The sequence below is a fragment of the Tiliqua scincoides genome, chromosome 2 (assembly GCF_035046505.1).
Source record: "Tiliqua scincoides isolate rTilSci1 chromosome 2, rTilSci1.hap2, whole genome shotgun sequence".
NCBI classification, from domain to species: domain Eukaryota; kingdom Metazoa; phylum Chordata; class Lepidosauria; order Squamata; family Scincidae; genus Tiliqua; species Tiliqua scincoides.
In genome coordinates, this window is record NC_089822.1 from 70,522,523 (window position 1) to 70,541,812 (window position 19,290).

Sequence of the window (19,290 nt, forward strand, 5' to 3'; positions counted from 1 at the left end):
CCCCTGGGGGATTTTCAACAGCTGGAGGTCTCCTTGGGGTGACATTTGTTGCCTTGCCCTAGGGTAAGCCCCAGTAACCACTATAGGGCAACTTGGACCTACAGCAGCTCATTCTTTTGGTGCAGGTCTGCTGCTCTGTGAAGGTGGATCAGGCCCAGGAAGGAACCTGTGATTTGGCATGCACTACTGCCACTGATCTCTCCCTCCTGCATCTGATCTGTCATCCTCTACAACCCATCACTGTCCTTGACCCAGATTATTCTGTTGGCAACAATAAAAATACATATAAGTTGTGTGACTGTTTTGCAACAAAGAAGTATAAAGTGCTGAATGCGTAAGCTAATTCCATGTTAGTGTACCAAGAATTCCAAACAAATATGTTTTAGAAAGCCAGTGATGGAAGACTTAATATTAGTATTCTAATAATGGCATGCAAAAGATCCCTAGTTTGAACGCCAGAAAAGTATATCTTTTAAAAAAAAATTATTTCAGTGTGGTTGTCACATTCTCAACATGCAGCATAATCCTATCTTGCACTGGAACAGGCAAGCCAGAAGGCTTGCGCCGTATCCAGCGCAAGATAGGGCTGCAAAATGGCTCAGCCAAAGGTAAGGGGAAACTCTTCCCATTACCCCTGGGTAAAACACTGCAGCCCCTATGGGTGTGCTCAGAGTTACACCACCTCCTGAGGTGGCACAAGTCCAAAGAGAGCGGAGCATCTTGAAGTTGCTCCACACTGCTTGGGTATGGGGGCTAGGATCTGGCATAACAGCCAAATCCCAGCTCCACCTCCTGCTTCCTGCCCACCCCCCAGGGCAGCCTTCTACCCGCCCTCCTCCTGCCCCAAAACACCTCCCTCCCGCCTCTACAGAGCCTTTTGTTGACCAAGCTTGGCCGATGCAAGGCTTGCTCCCTCTATTGGTGCTGAAGCTGAATTCAGCCTCAGACTCTTGAGGTGGTGCAAACATGTCTTACGGCACGTTTGCAACCCTCCTGGGTCGGCACAAGGGACATGCGGCCCAAGGGCAAGTCAGAATTGTGCCCTTAGTTAGTGTGTTAGTTACACTAACACAGTTAGTGTGTTAGTTACACTAACACAGTTAGTGTTAAGAGCTTTGACAGTTGCTTGATATTTGATTTGCTTGATATTTCTGTTGTACTTGAATTTTGTAATGCATCAAATACTGGCAAAAATAATTGCAATATCTTGTTTTCAGCCTGTTCCTACTAAATGAAAATTTCTGAGAAAGCCAATGCTACTTCTCATTTTGGTTTCATTCTCTCGTTTTCTGTTATATGCAGGTGGTTCGGCCATACCAAACAATGTCCAATCCAATGAGCAAACTGACTGTACTGAACAGTATGCACTCTCACTTTATTCTGGCTGATAATGGAACTACAGGCAAATATGGTGCAGAAGTGAAGCTTCGCAGGCAGTTGGAAAAGCACATCTCACTTCAGAAGATAAATACAAGTAAGCAGCTCAATCTCTACATTTTTCTGTAATCCCAATGATGAAACTGCCAAAGTACAGTAGCAGAAGGTGCATTAGCCCTTTAGAAAACAGTCTCAATCTAAAGGATAAAAGATGAGTTAACTTGGATCATGTATGTACCTTGTGGTGCAGACATGATCAGTGTGGAACAAAACAGGACTAGTCAATGCATTGTAATCAGTAGTGGAAAAAAAAAAAAAGAAATGTGCTACGCTATTTCACCAACACTGAGATGTACAGTGAAACCAATATAATATATATCCTCAATATTTGGAAGTACAAATAGGCATTGAACAAACTCATTGTTATGTACAATTTACATAAATTCAAAATATAAATTACAACATTTCATCATCTAACAATCAATCCATTATATATCAATTAAGATCTATATTTTAAATATTAAGGGCATCAACCCAACACTTTAAATCAACTTGATTATGTCTGTCCTAATCTTGAAAAATCATATCCATTGACTTGACATTTTCAACATATCTCTTCTTCCCATCTCTAATTCACATCAACTAGGTACACTTCAGACAGTTCACTGAAGGCCAACACTTCAAATTCAACTGACAGCCCAAACCTATTACGAGGCTGCTGCACCAGAACTTGTATTCTGGCAGCACAACCCGACTTATAGCATTGCAAAATGTGATGCTCTACAGCATACAGCTGCACCACTGCCAGAAATAGCAAGTGGCACCGGCTGTGCAGCCGTGGCCTCCTTGGAGCCCCTGATCTTATCCCCTCTTCTTCTAGTTCTGAACAATTTGAACTGCAACTCCAGGCATTGATTTATTTTTTCCAACGCTTGTATCCAAGAGACCTGTAGGTCTCTTGTTGCACATACACATAACAGGTCAACATTATTATAGGCATTATTTTACAATGCCATCATTTTAAACTCACCATCAGAATATGGCAAAATATTTTCAGCAAATTTAAAAATATTTCTCTAGCAGTCAAAGGATAATGCCAGCTTCTTGGAAGAAGGGGATGCAGTGGGAGGCATGAGTTTTTTTTCCTGACTTATTTTACCCAGTCCCATTTATTGTTGTGTTGTGCTGCCTGAACCAGAAGGCATGCTGTATTCTCCCCATGTTGTTGCAATAATGTTGATGGATGCCATTATGAGGCCAGTGGGAGCACTCCTCTTTTGCATACGAGTTTTGCTTTCGTGTATTTCCTTGAGGCTCTTCAAGGATGCTGTGAACTCATGATTGTCCTCCCATTCTCACCTTCCGGTTCCCTGTTCTGAAATAAGAATGAAAACTGTCAGGCACACCAACTAGATTTCCTTTATTGGTAAACATTGGAAGATTTACAACTGAATACTATCTATGACTGCCACCAGCGGAATATGTGTTCTGCCGGTGCAGGCTGCCACAAAGCAGCCATAAAGCATTTTGTGCCAGTGCAAGATGCCAGTGTGCCAGCGGGAAGGCCTGAGCCTTTCCATGTGCACCGTTGGATGTCATGAGGATGTTGCTGGAGCAGGTAAGCCCAGGACAGGGGGTGGAACGGGACAAATTTCCCTTTACCCCAAGCAGACATCCAAGCTGCCAAAATTCACCCACAAGATGTAGCAGTGTCTTGTGCATTGCTGTACAGGGAATTAGGGTAGGATTGGATTACCAAATATACTTTTCTATCCTTTTCCACAAGGATAATATCCACAAGGATAATAGTACAACATTTGGATCTGTCTTTCAATATGTGTTCCTTCTGTGGTCTATGTAGCTATCACCCTCATTTGTGTTTACGTTATTAGGACATAAGTTGAAATATTCTAAAATATGAGTATGTAGCACACACCTTCTCTTCATGCCCTTCTATGCACTATTCCTCCTATATCTATGATGAACAATTAAGCTATTATCCTTGAAATACCACATCATAGTAAATCAGTTTCTAAAGTGCTAGACTGCTGCTATGTTTTTTACAGCTACAACATTGCCCAATACCTCTTGTAGGATTTATATTACATTCAAGTTGATCATCACCAATAATAAGAGTTGGCTCTCAGAGTTATTGTCTGTTCTTATAACACTTACAAAATGTGAGAGGCGTTGAGAGGTGTTTATCAGCTGGTTATGCCACATCAGACAAAATTATGTTACCCTTTCTAGTTCTATCAACACTTGTCACTACTACTATATAAATATGGCCTTAATGAGAGGGATCTCTATTTACTTTCCAGAGTTTACTATAAGTGGATATTGCTTGACGAGCTGAAAATGATGTTTGCTTTGATTTGGAACATTTGGGTAATGTATAGCGGGGGACCCATTGCCAAGGGTGAACATGACGCCACAGCAAATTGCATTCTGGCAAATATAACATTTGAAACTAGAAACGAATCCACTTATTTTAGTTCCTAAAGTATGACTATGTTGATTTATTACTTTCTTCACATTTCCAAAAAGACTTGGCAGAGTTTATGTTTCTCATATTGCATTTATTCTTGAAAGATAGTTATATACTTCAAGTATATTTTCTGGCTCAGCTTGATATGCCTAATTTCACAGGCTGTTTCACAGCCAAATACATGTATCATCATCCCACCAGCTGTGGGAAATTCCACATTAGAACTAAATGCAGCCTTTGTGCCTATAGAACTAGAGTTTTCTGGTCTTGACTATCAGAGTTCCATGTAATGCTAACTCCTCTCACTTATTTTATGCTACATTCTTTATAAAGTTAAACTTTTAACTCTCTACTTCGCAGAATACAAAAAGTATTAAAATGCATACTTTTGTTCTTGTACTGGGAAACATACTGATAGGAAAAAAATCATGCTCAGTTTAAGAAGAATGACTGCTTCACCCCGTAACTATGGGGTGGTTACTGTGGCTCTGGAACAAAAACCAGTTCCTGGGTTTTGTTGTCACATTATATATGTCCAAGGAGCAGAACCCAAGGCAAGGCTGGGCAGACAAAGTGATTGGGCTATACAGGCTAGACAGGGCAATCAAAGGTGTTTAGCAGCCCAAAACAAATTAAAACTTTGTATGTGCACATGTATGCATGAATCTTATATTACCTTGAGCAGCATAACAATATTTTACAGTATTGTTATAAAATATGTGTATGCCATTTAAAAAAAAAAAAAAAAAGAAGAAGCATCACAAAATGATTTGTGTAGCGCAAGAAATTTTAAAATGGTTCCATGTCCCACAAGGCTTACAATCAAACAATGCACTCCTAGGCATTTCTACTCAGAAGTAAGCCCCACTGAGTTCAACAGGCCTTAGTAAATAAGTGTGTGTTACTTGGAAGTAAGTGCGTTACCGCATCTGCAGAAGTGGTTTCTGGATCTGCATTGGAGTAGGTAAGGTGGTGGAAGGGTGGTTCAAGGGCAGAAGGGGGAGGAGTGGGGCAGGGAACAGGGTGGGCAGCAGGCATTTCAAGGGCAGGAAAGAGTGGCTCGCAGCAATGCACGCCAGGGTACTATTCCTGTTTTCCCAGTCAACACACTCCTCCACGTCTCCTTGGATTTATATTAGCAAAATAGCTGGCATAGGGACAAGGAGAATTATTGGTGGCCATGCAGCCTATGGAGGCCTATGGATTTTTGCCAACCTCTCCCAGGCCATCTTGTTGCCCCCTCCACTATTGCATGCAGTGCACACTCTGTGAGTGCAGCTGCATGGAGAAAGATGGTGTGATATAGAATCAGGCTGTGAGTCACAGAAGAAGTGCCAGCAAATGGCCAGTGGAAAAGACATTATGCGATAATGAACTATTAATTATACATTCATTTAGAATAGATTGAATAGCTGTCTATTTATACTTTATAGAAAAATTACAGGGGCAACAGAGAGTGGGGGTTGGTTCTCAGCATTATATTAGGAGGGGAATGGCAGATTTTAACCACTGGTACCTAACTTAATAATCATAAATTGGAAGCCAATCAACAGATTAGCCATGCAGTTTTCCTGCATGTGGATACTGATATTTGTCACAGTAAAATGTAGCTACTGTGTTTTTCTTTAGTAGAGCTGATGGAACATAGTAAACCTGCTGGGAAAAATAAAGAAAAGAAAAAGATTTTTTAAAGTGTTTACTTCTTACCTTTGTGGTACAAAGGAGCATAAGAGAACAAAGTAATATTGAAAATGCATTTGCAACAGTTCAGCTACTGAGTTTAGTAGTAGTAGTAGTAGTAGTAGTAACAGTAACTTTACTGTCATTGTGCTACAGCACAACGAAATTTATGCACCTTTGAGATACAAGCATAAATATATATTACAATTCCAACAATCACACTCTACACACTTACCCACACATTCTATACAATGTGCATCATAATATAAAAACAGTATAAGACCATAATGCCCAGGAGCATGGTAACAACTAGATCACCTTATTCAACGTAATTATGGCTGTGGGATAAAAACTGTTCAGGAATCGTGTGGTGCGTGCTCTAATGAGCCAGATGGAAGGGGTCTCTCAGAATACTATGTGACTTCTGCAAACAGCGAGATGTATAGATGTCCTCCAAAGCTGGTAGATGAAGGTTGATGATGTGCTGCGTGATCTTAATAATTCTCTGCAGAGCTTTTTTGTCCCCTGCAGAGCAATTTCCATACCACACCAAGATATCATAGGTTAGGACACTTTCAATGGTGCAACGATAGTAAGACACAAGCAGCTACTGTGACAGATTTAACCTCCCAAGCTTTCTCAGAAAATATAACCGCTTTTGTGCCTTTTTTTTATCAACATGCTGGTGTTAATAGTCCATGAGAGGTCCTCTGTGATGTAAATACCTAGGAATATCAAAATCACATTGTTTAATATCAAAACACATCCCTCTGCAATTGCATACTGTCAAATTATCCAGGAAATTATAACTAATTGTTATCCAGGATATTATAACTATAACTAACATCAAACATCCAAGTACTTCATTGAGTATGGGCTTCAGAAGGTTTGTCCTGACCTGAGACAGACATCTTATATGTAAAGCATTCCTGATGAATGCCTATTCAATCTTATATTGAAAACATTTAAGAAAAACAGTCTCTCTCTCTCTCTCTCTCTCTCTCTCTCACACACACACACACACACACACACACACACACACACACACACACACCCAGAGTGTTCCCTGAACCACCTTTGCAAATTGAATTAATTCATGGGAGAGATTGCATGTTTTTTACCATTTAACTTTTGTGAAATCTTGGTCATTTCTAATACAGCTGCATGCTCCCATTTCATGATCAGCAGGTTATCCTAGAAATGTAACATGTTGATCATAACTAGGGCCATGTGATTTCCATGATTCCATAATCCACACCACCACATAACCATAGAATTTGGTACTGAGAAGAGTGTTGAGCATCCTGAAAATGCCAGCTTTCATTTTAAAATTTCTAGGAGTTAAAATTCAGATTGAAAGCCTGCTAAACCCTCCAAAGGTGAGGAGTCAGTGTCCTGCATAACTTTGTCTTTCCCAAGAATAGTAAAGACAAAACAACCAATGCAAGTGAAGAAGAGACTTGTTGAATCATATTTCTTACATTAGGTTCACAGAGTGCAGAATCCAGATTGTTTTGGTGCAGATCTTTTCCATTGACCATAGTGCTGCAGCTACACTTTTCCCCCCTAATCCACCTTGAAATTATTTGACTTGTAGTACAAATAGTCTCACTTTTTCCTTTAAAGGTTCATATTAATGTTTAACTCCCAGTCGCTAAACTATGAGGGTCAAACCACATATTTCATTAAATGCACTATTATTATTATTATTATTATTATTATTATTATTATTATTATTATTATTATTATTATACCGCTTTTCAACTGAAAGTTCACAAAGTGGTATACAGAGAAAAATCAAATAACTCTGTCCCAAAAGGGCTCACAATCTAAAAGGATTGGCATTAGCGTGTGCTTAACGTTTATTTACTAAATATCAGGTAGGGAGGAGCCTAATCCAGATTGGTACCATAGCTCAACGGAGGGGGGGGGCTTAATGCATTTGAGGCACCCTTATAGCTGCCATTTACAATTGACATTAGTGGGAGTTTCTCTCATATGACAAATACCAGCCCCAGGGTGATCTGGTTTGGGCGTAATTTAGATAAGAACCACTGGCCAATCCCCGCCCTGATCTGCCCTACCGTCACCATAGCCATACCAACAAGTGGTCTTTGTGGCACTGCTGCTGACACACAGCCTTCCAGCCTTTGCACTGACAGCAGCCCCCTGCAAACTGATGGAGAAACTGTCACTCCGGCATACTTTGTGGCCCACCAGCTTACTGCAAGGACTGGACTGGCCCTTAAGGCAAGCAGGCAGCAGGAATGATTGGGCGCTTGTCAAAGTCAAGTGAACGTTAGGAATATTGAGTTGATATCAGTCTTATATTTTAAATAATAATTATGATTCCCATATGAATTTGGCATAGTGTGTCATACTTTGCAGCTTAGCTCAGGTAGAAATATGAAGTCATGTTTATTCTTCTAGAATGTGAATAAAACTGGACTAGAGAAGACCATAGCAAGGTTCAAGTTGAATAGTGAATTCTAACACTGTAAAGTGTCTACAGTACCTATTCATGTGACCTGTGGACTTCCCTTTGTCATCCTATGCCTGAGAATATATGAAGGGGGCTGGGAAGGCAAAGGGACGTTCAATCGTCATCGCTGACATCTTCTCTGATCATTGCACCATCATCAAATGCATTGGAATGCTCATTTACTTATGTCTTGGTTTTCCTTTCATATTCTGTCCAGTAACTGATGTATTTCTATTCCCTGTGGTGCTTCTTTGGTGTCTGGTTATGACTGGGAACTGGATAGGGGTTGCTGAATTGAATCTGAATCCAAAAATGACCAAAATAATAGTATGAGGGACTTATGACTGAATGGTATTGGGGCCATGCTATTTTAGAATTCATCCTCTTCAGAAATCCAAATGAATAGACTTCAAATATACCCTTGGACTGACTGCTCCATCTGGACCTGGGATTTGTGACCTTCAGAGTTATTTCACGTGTCATAAGTTTTCTTTTAGAATTAGCTGCAGTGGTGTCACTAGGGTTTGCATCACGTGGTGCGGGATGCCAGCGTGTCACCCCCCCCCATGCAATGGACGGGGCAATACCCCAGGAAATGGGCATAGTGATATACCATCACTCTGCCCCCACTGGTTTTTTGGCTGTACCTTTTGATAGAACAAAGATAGAACACCTTCTGCATGAAATTGCGCATTGATGGATATATAGCATGCTGGTATTATTCCTCCAAATTGTGATTTTAGTGATTTTGGTCACTAGTGGTGTCGCACATACTCCCAGGGTGTCGACTTACTAACACCTTATTGCAGCAGTTCTCAAACTTTTATCACCGGAACCCACTTTTTAGAATGACAATCTGTCCAAGACCTATCAGAAGTGATGTCATGGTAGATGTGACATCATCAGGCAAATTAAAATAAATAAGTAAATAATTAAATAAGCAGAAGCCAGCCCTGTACCACCAAGTGAATTTCCTCTGTAGCCTGCCTGCAATAACACCCTCCCCTTCAAAACTGAGTAAGGTTTTCAGCCCTACCCAGTGCCCAGTTCAATTTAAGAACTTCTGTTTAAACCTGATCACTGTCAGGATCCACCTGGCTTTGCAAGTGTCAACAAAGTTTACCTTATCAGCTGAAGCCTCTGTTTTGATCCTCTTTAGTGTGGGGGCGGAGGCTGCCTTCTGGAGCATTTGTTGAGCTCCAGTTCCATCAGATCAGGACCATTCTGGTGGCTTCACATTCCCCTTTGCCTGGCCTGACCACCAGCCAAGGCATGTTTGCTTACTCACGAGTAAACATGACCATGAGGCTTTGTTTCGTTTTCCATAGGCTCAATACATTAGTCTGCTTGGAGGGAGGGACTTCCTTCTCATGTGTTTTTTGGGGCTGCATTCATTGGAGCAGGACCATTCTGGTGTTGTTGGATTCCTCTCAGCCTGCCCTTTCCGACGGACTAAGGCAAGTTTGCCTACTCACGAGTAAACGCACGATATGGCTCAGTTTCACTTTCCATAGAGCTCCATGCATTTTTTTGTTTCTCTGGTTTATTGGCCATAATCTTTGATAGAAAGGAGATATTTCACTCTGGTTTTTTGCACTGCATTCCACTGGAAATTCCGCATCCAACAGAATATAATGTGACAGTATTACTCCTACCCACTGCAATTTTTGCGTGTCACCCCCCAGTGCACGTCACCCCCCCCCCGTGCATGTCACCCGGTGTGGCCCACACCTCCCTAGCGATGCTACTGACTAGCTGTGTGTGTTTTTATTCAGACAATACATTTTTGCAAGTATTTTTTTTTTACAGATGTCCATGGTATCTATCAGTTCATCATAAAGTATAACACATTAACTGATCTGACCTTATTATTGTCATTGCCACATCAGGCTGCTTTGTTATTTTGGGCCTATTCCAGGGCAAATCCCAAAGGGAGTTTTGAAGTGAAATATTCACATTTATCTTTACCTGGAATGTAATGGAATCCAAGAACTTGGGGGGGGGGGGAAATCTGTGCATCTATCTATATTAAAGGAAAATTAACTATGCACATTTACCTGGGAGTGAGTCCCCTTCAATTCTTACTTCTGAGTAAACCTGCATAGGATTGTAGAGTGAAGCAAATAGAGTTGTATTCAGTGTTTTCCATGGGGTGTGATCAAATATTTTATTTATTGAAGAATTAATTTGGACATAATTGTGTACATCCTTCAAAGGAACTTGGAGCCTGTATGTTAATCAGAGATATGCTCATGAGGAAAATAAAAATTACAAATGTATTAAAGATTTAACATTTCCAAATTCATGACTGCTTATTCCTGAATCTCTTGGCTCATTATGTACAGCACAAAGCCATTTGTGTCCAGTCCAGGCTCAAACAAGTAAACAGACAGTCATTAAAAGCACACACCGAGCCCCAAAGAATGTTTCTGAGCCATTTCATCCCATTCCACACAGAATCCCAGAACCTCAGCCTCTCTGAGGCAACTCCAGACCCATTACTGATTTAATGCTACATCAGTAGTCAGGGGAGATCCAGCAGCATAAATGTGGAGGTGCTGAATTTGTCTGCCTATCACTTATACAAGCACAGTTGCCAAAGAAATGCTTAGCCATAGGGTTTCTCTCTCCTCTCTAATAGCAGAGAATAAAGGACAGTAGTTCATCACAGTGGGCTGCTACAGGGCAAGTATCAGGAATTCAGAGGGTGGAAACTCCTTCCCTGAAGCATTCTGATTCATGATGGAAACAGACCTGAGATTCCTATGAGATCAGTGCTGCCTGAGGCTATGTGTGGGTGTAAGTGTTTGACTGTCTCCCTTTTCCATGCCAATGTTTTACTAGAGATTCACGCAGTTATGTAATAATACTATAGCCAAAAGGATTTTATTTCATTCCACTGTGAGAAATAAAATGTGGGAATAAATAGTTTGTGTTTGTTCTCACTCACCAACACATACTTACCTTGCACTGTCTGTCTAAGGATTACTCAGGGAGCCAAACTGCCAAGTGCCCACCAGGGTAAAGTCCCAGCAAACTCTGCTGTCAACTCTGCAATTAACTCACACTGCAGTGGTGCACATTGAATACATGGGAGCTGATGCATATCGAGAACTAGGCAGGCTCTGAACAGAACTTAATTGCAAATGACTTTTGGATGGAGAAAGGGGAGCTTGATGTCCCCATTACTGTACAAGTTATAAAGCTTCTAATACAATGCATGCAAATGCAAGCCCTGCAGAGATTAACAGACAGGCAAATAAGTGGAACCAAAGGTCAGCTGGGACTTTGCTTTAATAGGTTTGGGATAGCAAGGAAGTCTTTGGAAAGACTTTGCTCACTGGCACTTCGTATGACATTACAAGTTTTGCTATTGATCTTGTTTGTATACCACAGCAAAATATTTCAGTTCACTTCTCTTTCATGTTCAGAAACAGTCGCCTTACTGTTTTTCAAAGGACATGGACAAAGCAGAACATGTATTTCAGTGTCTCCAACTTTATGTAGGTTTCTGCAGCATCTACCTAGCATAAAAAGTTCCAGTGGCACAGGGTTGGGCAAGGGGGAAGCAAGTGCCTCCACTATGAAGCTTGCCCCCCAGTCATTCCCACTGCAAGATTCCTGTGTTAACTGGAAGTGCTGTCTGAAAATGAATATTTTTGTGCCTGCAGAAAATTAAGACCTATTTGATGAGCAGTATGGATAACAGATACCCAAGCAACATTACCATACTAGATGCAGACGACTCTCCAAAGCCCTAGATTTTTAGGATACTGTTACCCATTTCATAATAGGATTGCATAAGAATGGGCAGATTCTGCTTTTATAGGTCACTTTAACATTCACTCATCTTCTTAGGGCACAATCCTATGCAACTTTCCAGTGCTGATGGAGGCCCACAGTGTAGCCCCAAGGTAAAGAATCAAATGTTCCCTTACCTTAAGGAGGCTTCCATGACTACTCCCCCACCACAGGATGCAGCACACACCCCATTGGCACAGCTGCATCAATGCTGCAAAATTGGATGGGATTACGCCCTTACTGTACTTTTTCTCAATTTACACTTCTTTGCAGAAAATATGTTTGGAGGGGAGTATAATGAACTATATAATTTTTCTTTCAGCAATCTAACTTGCGGAATATTCCTCTCCTAAAATGTACTTTGCCCATTCTGTGCCCCAATATATTTTTTTCTGGTGCTGTTACAGAAGTCCAAGAATCCAAGTAATTGTATAAAAATTCTTAATCTGGAAGTATATAGTAACTTTTGAAATGGTACAGCTAAATTTTTGTTTCTGCAGATTATGGGATACATTGGGCTCCAACTGAAAACAGCATCCCCATTTGGAATTCTCCATCTCTTACTCCAGTGGTTCTCAAACTTAGGGAGAGTTTTATTCCCTAAGTAAGTCTTTGTGGGGTTTGTGACTTTTGCTAGGTCAACTATCCTGTTGCCTCCCTTAAAGGGATGGGGGAAGCTTTACACAAGTGGGTTGCAATCCACCAGTTTGAGAATCACTGCCTTTCCCCATAAGATGAGTAACATTTACTCTATTTGGTAACGTGTCATGGCATTTTTCAGTACCCTGCCAGTGGCAGCCAATGATGTTCTCAAACAGCAGCCAATGGGGGGGGAGGGGGCATACAGAATGGCATGATACAGGCACATAGTAGCAGGCGCAACCCATCCATGAGGCCAATTGAAGTGGCCACCTAGGCAGCAGATTGGTGGAGGGTGCCCATCTCTGCCTTCTTGCTCCTACTACCCCTCCTTTACCTTCTATTCCCTGGATTGGAAAAGGAAGGACAGAGAGGAACAGAAAACGTGGAGGAGAAGCGAGTGCTGAGCTAGCACACTGGAGAGTGAGATGAGCAGTGGCTGGTACATCATCAGAAACAGACCGGTATTTGGCTTGCCATCTCAGGTATTGGGAAGCCTTAGGCCAGCCCTGAACAGTACACATTAGAGAGGGGGAGCATTTGTCACAGGGGTGCCATTAGTGGCAGAGGACCTATTTCTTCCATATATTTTTTAAAATTTCCCTCTCGCTTGAGACCTGTCACAGTGAAAATACACTGAACGCTTCTAGAAACAGAAACAGTGTCAATAAAATCCGTTGTATTTTTTTAGATTAAGTCAGTGATATGAAACTGGGGGAACATATATTTGTGCTTGCCAGATGTGAGGGAAGGAGGATTTTTGTCATTGTGAATAGCATGGTGTAGGAATAGATAGTGTTCTCCTGTTATATCTTTTTATTGTAGTCTGACACCCTATATGGACCTTACAGCCCTATCCTATCCTGCGCTGGGACAGGCAGGCAGGCTCTCCTGGGCTATCTAGTCCCTAGCCAACCCATAGCATGCAGCACAGGCTGCAATAGCAGCACTGCATGCTGTGGGCCAGTGGAGGACAGAAGATGACTACTATGATTCAGAGTCCGTAAGTGCTCCAATGGAACTCTTGCATGAACAGGTTTGCCAATTCACTTCAATAGAGGTGCCATCCTTCACTGATTTGCCTGCTCTGACCTGTGGATATAACATAAAGGTCCATGTGTGTTTTCCTGTATAAGCAAGCAAGCTATGCTTATGTTGCATAAGTGAACTACAGTGGATTGTAGCCTTAAAACAGAGGAAGCAATTTGCTAGTGCTTTGCTGACACATATGCAACATCATATTTCTGGGGAACCTGTGACATATCACATGATTACCTTTTAGCATTGGAGCAGTGCCATGTATCTCCTTTTAGGCGTCATTTACCACTCCTGGTTTAAGAGGGTGTGGTCGTATGTGCAAAATGCAATTCTGTTTATATATTTGCTAGCAAATTATTCCTCAGGAAGAGCCAATCCTTAGCAGTGCCCTGGATTAATGCTTTTTGATCAGCAGGGAATCTCATTTGACTGTGGCAGTGTTGCTAAGGATGGTCTCACAATGCTAATTCAGCCTAACAATATAGTCAATAATTTAAGTTTGTTGCCTTCATCTGTGTGTGTTTTTGTTTGATTTCCTGGCTTTTGTTTTGTTTTTGTTCATGTTACTACAGGGATTGGGCAAGGGGTTCCAGTGGTGGCTCTCATTGTGGAAGGAGGACCCAATGTAATCTCAATTGTTCTGGAATATCTACGTGACACTCCCCCTGTTCCAGTTGTTGTATGTGATGGCAGTGGCCGGGCATCTGACATCCTTGCATTTGGTCACAAGTACTCAGAGGAAGGAGGGTGAGTCTACTGCTGGAATAGGTTTTGAGAGAGAGATCCTAATTTGCATTTTAATATTTCCTCAGTTCAGGGCTGGTAGAAATATACCTATGTTGTAGTTATTAATCAGGAATAACCATGATACCAAATGGTTAATGGTAGGCTATGCCAATGATATAGAGCAGCGGATCCCAATCTGTGGGTCTGTGGCCCACCAGTGGGTCACAACCCAATTTTTGGTGGGTGGTGAAACTGCCAGGGCAGATTAGACTATGTGCATCAAGGGTTAAACAACTTTCTACTTAGGGGGACCATTGCTGTCCCATCACCATTATAGCCACATAGGCTTGAGTGGCTGGTAAAGTGAAACTCCTTTTCTTACGGTGGGTCCCAATGCTAAAAAACTTTGGAAACCACTGATATAGAGCTCCATAGGCATTCAAGGAACTCATCAGAGAAGTGGGTTCCACAATTGCTTCATCTGAACTCTTTTTCTCATGACAGTGAATAGGAAAGCCCATACACTCATAAAAACTCCATATGCTAGGGAGACATTTGAGAGAAGATGCTAGATTAGAACAAATAAGTGTGGTACAATCCTTATGACAGTCAGGGCCATACGCAATACAAGGCCACCTGAACCTCTCAGTATCAGTGTCAGCATTAGAATTGAATGGGAGACATTGAGGGGACAGGTGGGAAGTGCCCTATATGTGGCCTAGTGCTGGCTTTGCCCCAAGACCCACAGCAAATTGATGCCAGGACAGAGGACAGCAGACAGGTTTTTCCATTTATATGTCACTCCAGATATTGCTATGCTTACAATCTCACTGTCTTTCTAGAATGTTGTGTAGCAAAGACCTTCAGTTACAGCATCTCCCTCCCAGCCTGACTAAAGGCTTTTGCACAGCAACTAGAGTTGGAACTTCTCCCTTGCTCAAGATAGTTTCACACAGGAATTCCCAGATTTATTTCCCGTATAAATTCGCTAACTACACCTAGAGCATATCCCATGATGTTTCTATGGGTCATCTGACTGGGAAGGTGATGAGGCAGGGAGGAGGGCAGACCAGGCCTAGGAAGGGGGTGGGTTTAGTGGCTGTGGCACTCACCAAATCCTAACCCCCTTTCCAGACCTGCTCCACCTTCACAGGTCAGTGCTATGGAGCTGGCACAGCTCCGAGTTGACCCATGGCAGTTGGAGGGGCTTACTCAAAGCAAGGGTTTCTCTTACTCTGAGGAGGCCTCAACATGCTGAAACTCCCTCAATGGGATATAATGGAAGCCACGTTTGTGCCACTGCATCACCGTGTAGGGAGTTACATAGGACTGAGCTGTTAAAAAACTATTCTGAAATTCTCCCAAAGTATAATTATCATTTTTGTTTTTCTGTTTTTATGTTTGTATCTTATTAAAAATGCTTTTGAAACTTTTATTGCATAAAAAGACTTCTGTATTTTTCCCTGTACAGGCATGCCCCTGTATCCGTGGGGGTTCTGTTCCAAAACACCCCCCCCCGCAGTTAAATGAAACTGCAGATACAGGCGAATGCCCCCCTATTCTCCAGAGGCCAGCAGAGGCCATGCAGATCTGTCTGCAGCCTCTGCTAGGCTCAGACTGACTCTCAGAGTGAAAAAAATGTGACATCTGTTTTTTCCGAAAAACCGGAAGTGACATTTTTAATCCCTTAAAAAGCATTGGGAGGCTCGGGGAAGCCCGGGGACTCCGGTTTGCATGGGAGGTTATGCAAACTAGTTATACAATCTGTGTGGTAGAGAGGATGGACCACTTCTTCACCATGCAATTTCAGTGCTTATCTTTGGTGAATGCATGAACTGGAGTAATATTTCTTATTTTGTTCTCCTCCTGCACAACTAGTGAGAAAAAACTTACACATGAACTTGGACTAATCTCCTTGGTGTACGTATCTCTCCAAGACACACCATATTTTCTAATTGATATGCACTGGTTGTCTACCCTGAGTACAAAGTCTTTAAAGCATCAAGAATTTATGTCCGCTGTGCTTAGAATCAATAATATCAGGTGTTTTACTTCAGTTACCTTAAATGCCTTCCTGTAGCAGCTGGCGACAAATGTACTGACTTTAGACCTGAATAAGAGCAGACACGTACTGCTGTATTATTGTGGTGAAATGTCTTTTAGGACTGGATCTCTAAGATTGGTTTGGGTGTTTGGGATTCTGTTAAAGAATGGACTTCTGCCCTGGTTCTGAGAACATGAGACAAGCCCTGCTGGATCAGGCCAAAGGTCCAGCTAGTCAGCATTCTGTTTCCCACAATAGTCCACCAGCTGCCTCTGGGAAGCCTACAAGCAGGAAAAAAGGCACACTTCTCTCCCATCACTGCTCCCCTTACAACTACTATTCAGAGGTATAGTGCTGCTGTATCTGGAGGTAGCACATTGTCATGAGGAAGCCATTGATAAACCTGCTATCCATGAATTTGTCAAATTCCCTTTCAAAACCATCCAGGCTAGTGGCCTTTACTACATCTTGTGGCAACAAATTTCACAGACTAATAATGTGCTGTGTGAAGAGGCACCTCCTTTTCTCCATCCTAGATCACCTGATAACCACTAGTATTGTGTAAAATGGAGAAAAAAATGTATCTCTATCCATTCTCTCTACATCATGCATAATGCTGTCTCAGTCACATCCCTTGATAATTGCCTTTTCAAGTTGAAAAGACCCAAACCTTGTAGCCTACGCTTGTAAGGAAGATGCTCCAGCTATCTAATCTTCTTAGAAACCCTCTTTTGCACCTTATCCAGCTCTATAGTGTACTTCTTGAGATGTGGCTCCCAGAACTGTTCACAGTATTCCAAATGTGGCTACACTATAGATTTGTATAAGGCCATTATAAAATTTGCAGTCTTATTTCTGGTCCCAGTCTTTGCCCTTATTCTTCTATGGTTCTTAGTGCTCTGTGCTCTCTTACCTACTCAGCCCAGCCCAGTCCCCATCCACTCCCCAATAGAGCATCTCGGATCACCACCTGAAAAGGACATTGCCATTGCTGTACACGTGTGCCTGTTAATTTGGTTGGCCTCCCTGTGTAGTGGTGGTAGGGAAATGCTTCGAAGATAGCATCACATATAAGCATTGCACACAAGATTGCTAGAGAGGTTAGTCTAAACAAGATGCTTGGTAGCTCTGGAAAGAAACCATTGACCTAATAAACCTGCCCTGCTTTTGCATTCCTGACACCACTTGTATAACAGGTAGTGAAGGCAGACCCAAGGTTAACATATTGGGGCAGTATCTGTACCTAAATTGACCCCTTAAACCAGTCCCTTTAACCTTCCTAATTTCTCTTTATTACTCCCACATTTAAAAATACCACACATGTGTAACAATACATTTAAAATTCTATTGTATAGATGCAAACAGTGTCATATTTGATTCCTTACAGTAGCTATCCTAATCACACCATGCATTAATGCGCATTGTGTATAATATGCAAAAGTGCAGGCAAATAAAGCAGGATGGAGAAAGAGAGGGAGAGGAAGGAAAATATATTTTATTGCTTTTCCCAACCTCTTCAATGAAAGGCAGAAGCTTAGAACAGGCAGTAGCTATTATCTCCAAATAAAAACCTAAAGTCATCTGGTGACAATGCAGTAAATAATTTAGAGTTGGCTGTGGACCAGATCCTGCAACTCATCTGTTCATCACAGCATAGAATGATTCACAGCTGAAAGACTGCAATGCAATTTAGTGTTGATTATGTTATCCCTTTTGACACAGGGCATCAGTTCAAAAGAGATTTCCATGTCAGACAGAAGGGTGCCAAGGTTCTGTCATCTGTCTCTATTGGAACTGCTAGGGCAAAGAAAGAAGCCATTGTGCTGGGGGGGGGGGTTGTTTTCTAGTGTATTTGAAATAGACCTAGATTGCCAAATGCGAAAATGAACTCATTCAGGCACTAGTCCTACAAATATTATTGCTTATATTGGAAGTTGACTTTATTGGAACAAACTGCTCCTAAGTGCTTCAATGCCTGCATGACTGAAAACTAGGATCATAATAATTAAGGTTTTATTTTTTTTTTGCTCATTGAGGATCCAAACCTATCCAACCTTCCAGAGTCAGTGCAGCCTCAATGCAGCCCCAAGACACAGAAGAGACTTCTGTGACTACCCTTTCCAACTGCAGGGTGCAGCACGCCCTGTTGGTAGGGCTGCACTAGCACTGAAAAGTTGGGTTGTTAGGAAACTTGGAAAGTTAGGATTGGGCCCTAAATTATGCATTATCCCCTTCCTTCAAAATGCTTAAAGATCATGTGCCTGTTCATAAATTGGACTGCTGCAGTGGGGAGAAGGGACTTAACCCTTCGCTCTCACTGATTGGAACCTCCCCCCATGATCACTATTTAGAAAACAGGAACCAAACACACAAGCAGGTACAACCCAAGGTGATCCACCACCTAAAACCCCCACTGTTACCACCCTAACCCACCAATTCATGCCCTGTCCCCCCAAAAACCACACAGAAGGCAGCAATCTAACACTTTGTCACATTGCTCCTTCCTTGTGCAATCCCTAACAAATCACGAAGTAAAGAATGTGCTAGAAGCATACTTAGTAAGCAGAAAGTGGATCAGAGTGGCTCCATCTGAGGGGAACAGCAGCTGGAAGGGGCTGGAGGGAAGCAGCAGCAGACTTGGTGTGAAAGGTACACTGAAGGCACAAGCCTAACCAGGTCTACTCAGAAGTAAGTGCTATTTTGTTCAATGGGGCTTACTCTCAGGAAAGTGTGGTTAGGATTGCAGCCTGAGTCTGTTTACCACACCCAGCAACCCACTGTCCTGTGCAAGCTGCATTGATTACTTCATGCATAGGCTGACCATGCACACAAGAGACAGTGGTTAACATAACTTCTAGTTTGACCCTCGCATTCATGTGTATGCTTTAGACATACTTTACAGTCCTTGCTCCAGGATGGTTCCCAATCCTCCCCATTCACCTGCTGCTACTGCAGTCCCAATTGCCTATGACTAACAGCGCAATCCTAACCTGGGCTGGTCCAGAACATACAGTG

General features: G+C 42.0%; 1 protein-coding gene across 4 annotated transcripts in view; it reads left to right on the plus strand.

Annotated features, from left to right (window-relative positions):
* Nucleotides 1–19,290, plus strand: part of TRPM3 (transient receptor potential cation channel subfamily M member 3) — a 375,460-nt gene that overhangs the window by 261,501 nt on the left and 94,669 nt on the right. For all 4 annotated transcript variants that reach the window (XM_066616650.1, XM_066616652.1, XM_066616653.1 and 1 more), the window contains exons 6-7: nucleotides 1,303–1,474; nucleotides 14,078–14,252. In XM_066616650.1, coding sequence (XP_066472747.1) covers nucleotides 1,303–1,474; nucleotides 14,078–14,252 — 347 coding nt within the window. The remainder of the gene's footprint in view (nucleotides 1–1,302; nucleotides 1,475–14,077; nucleotides 14,253–19,290) is intronic.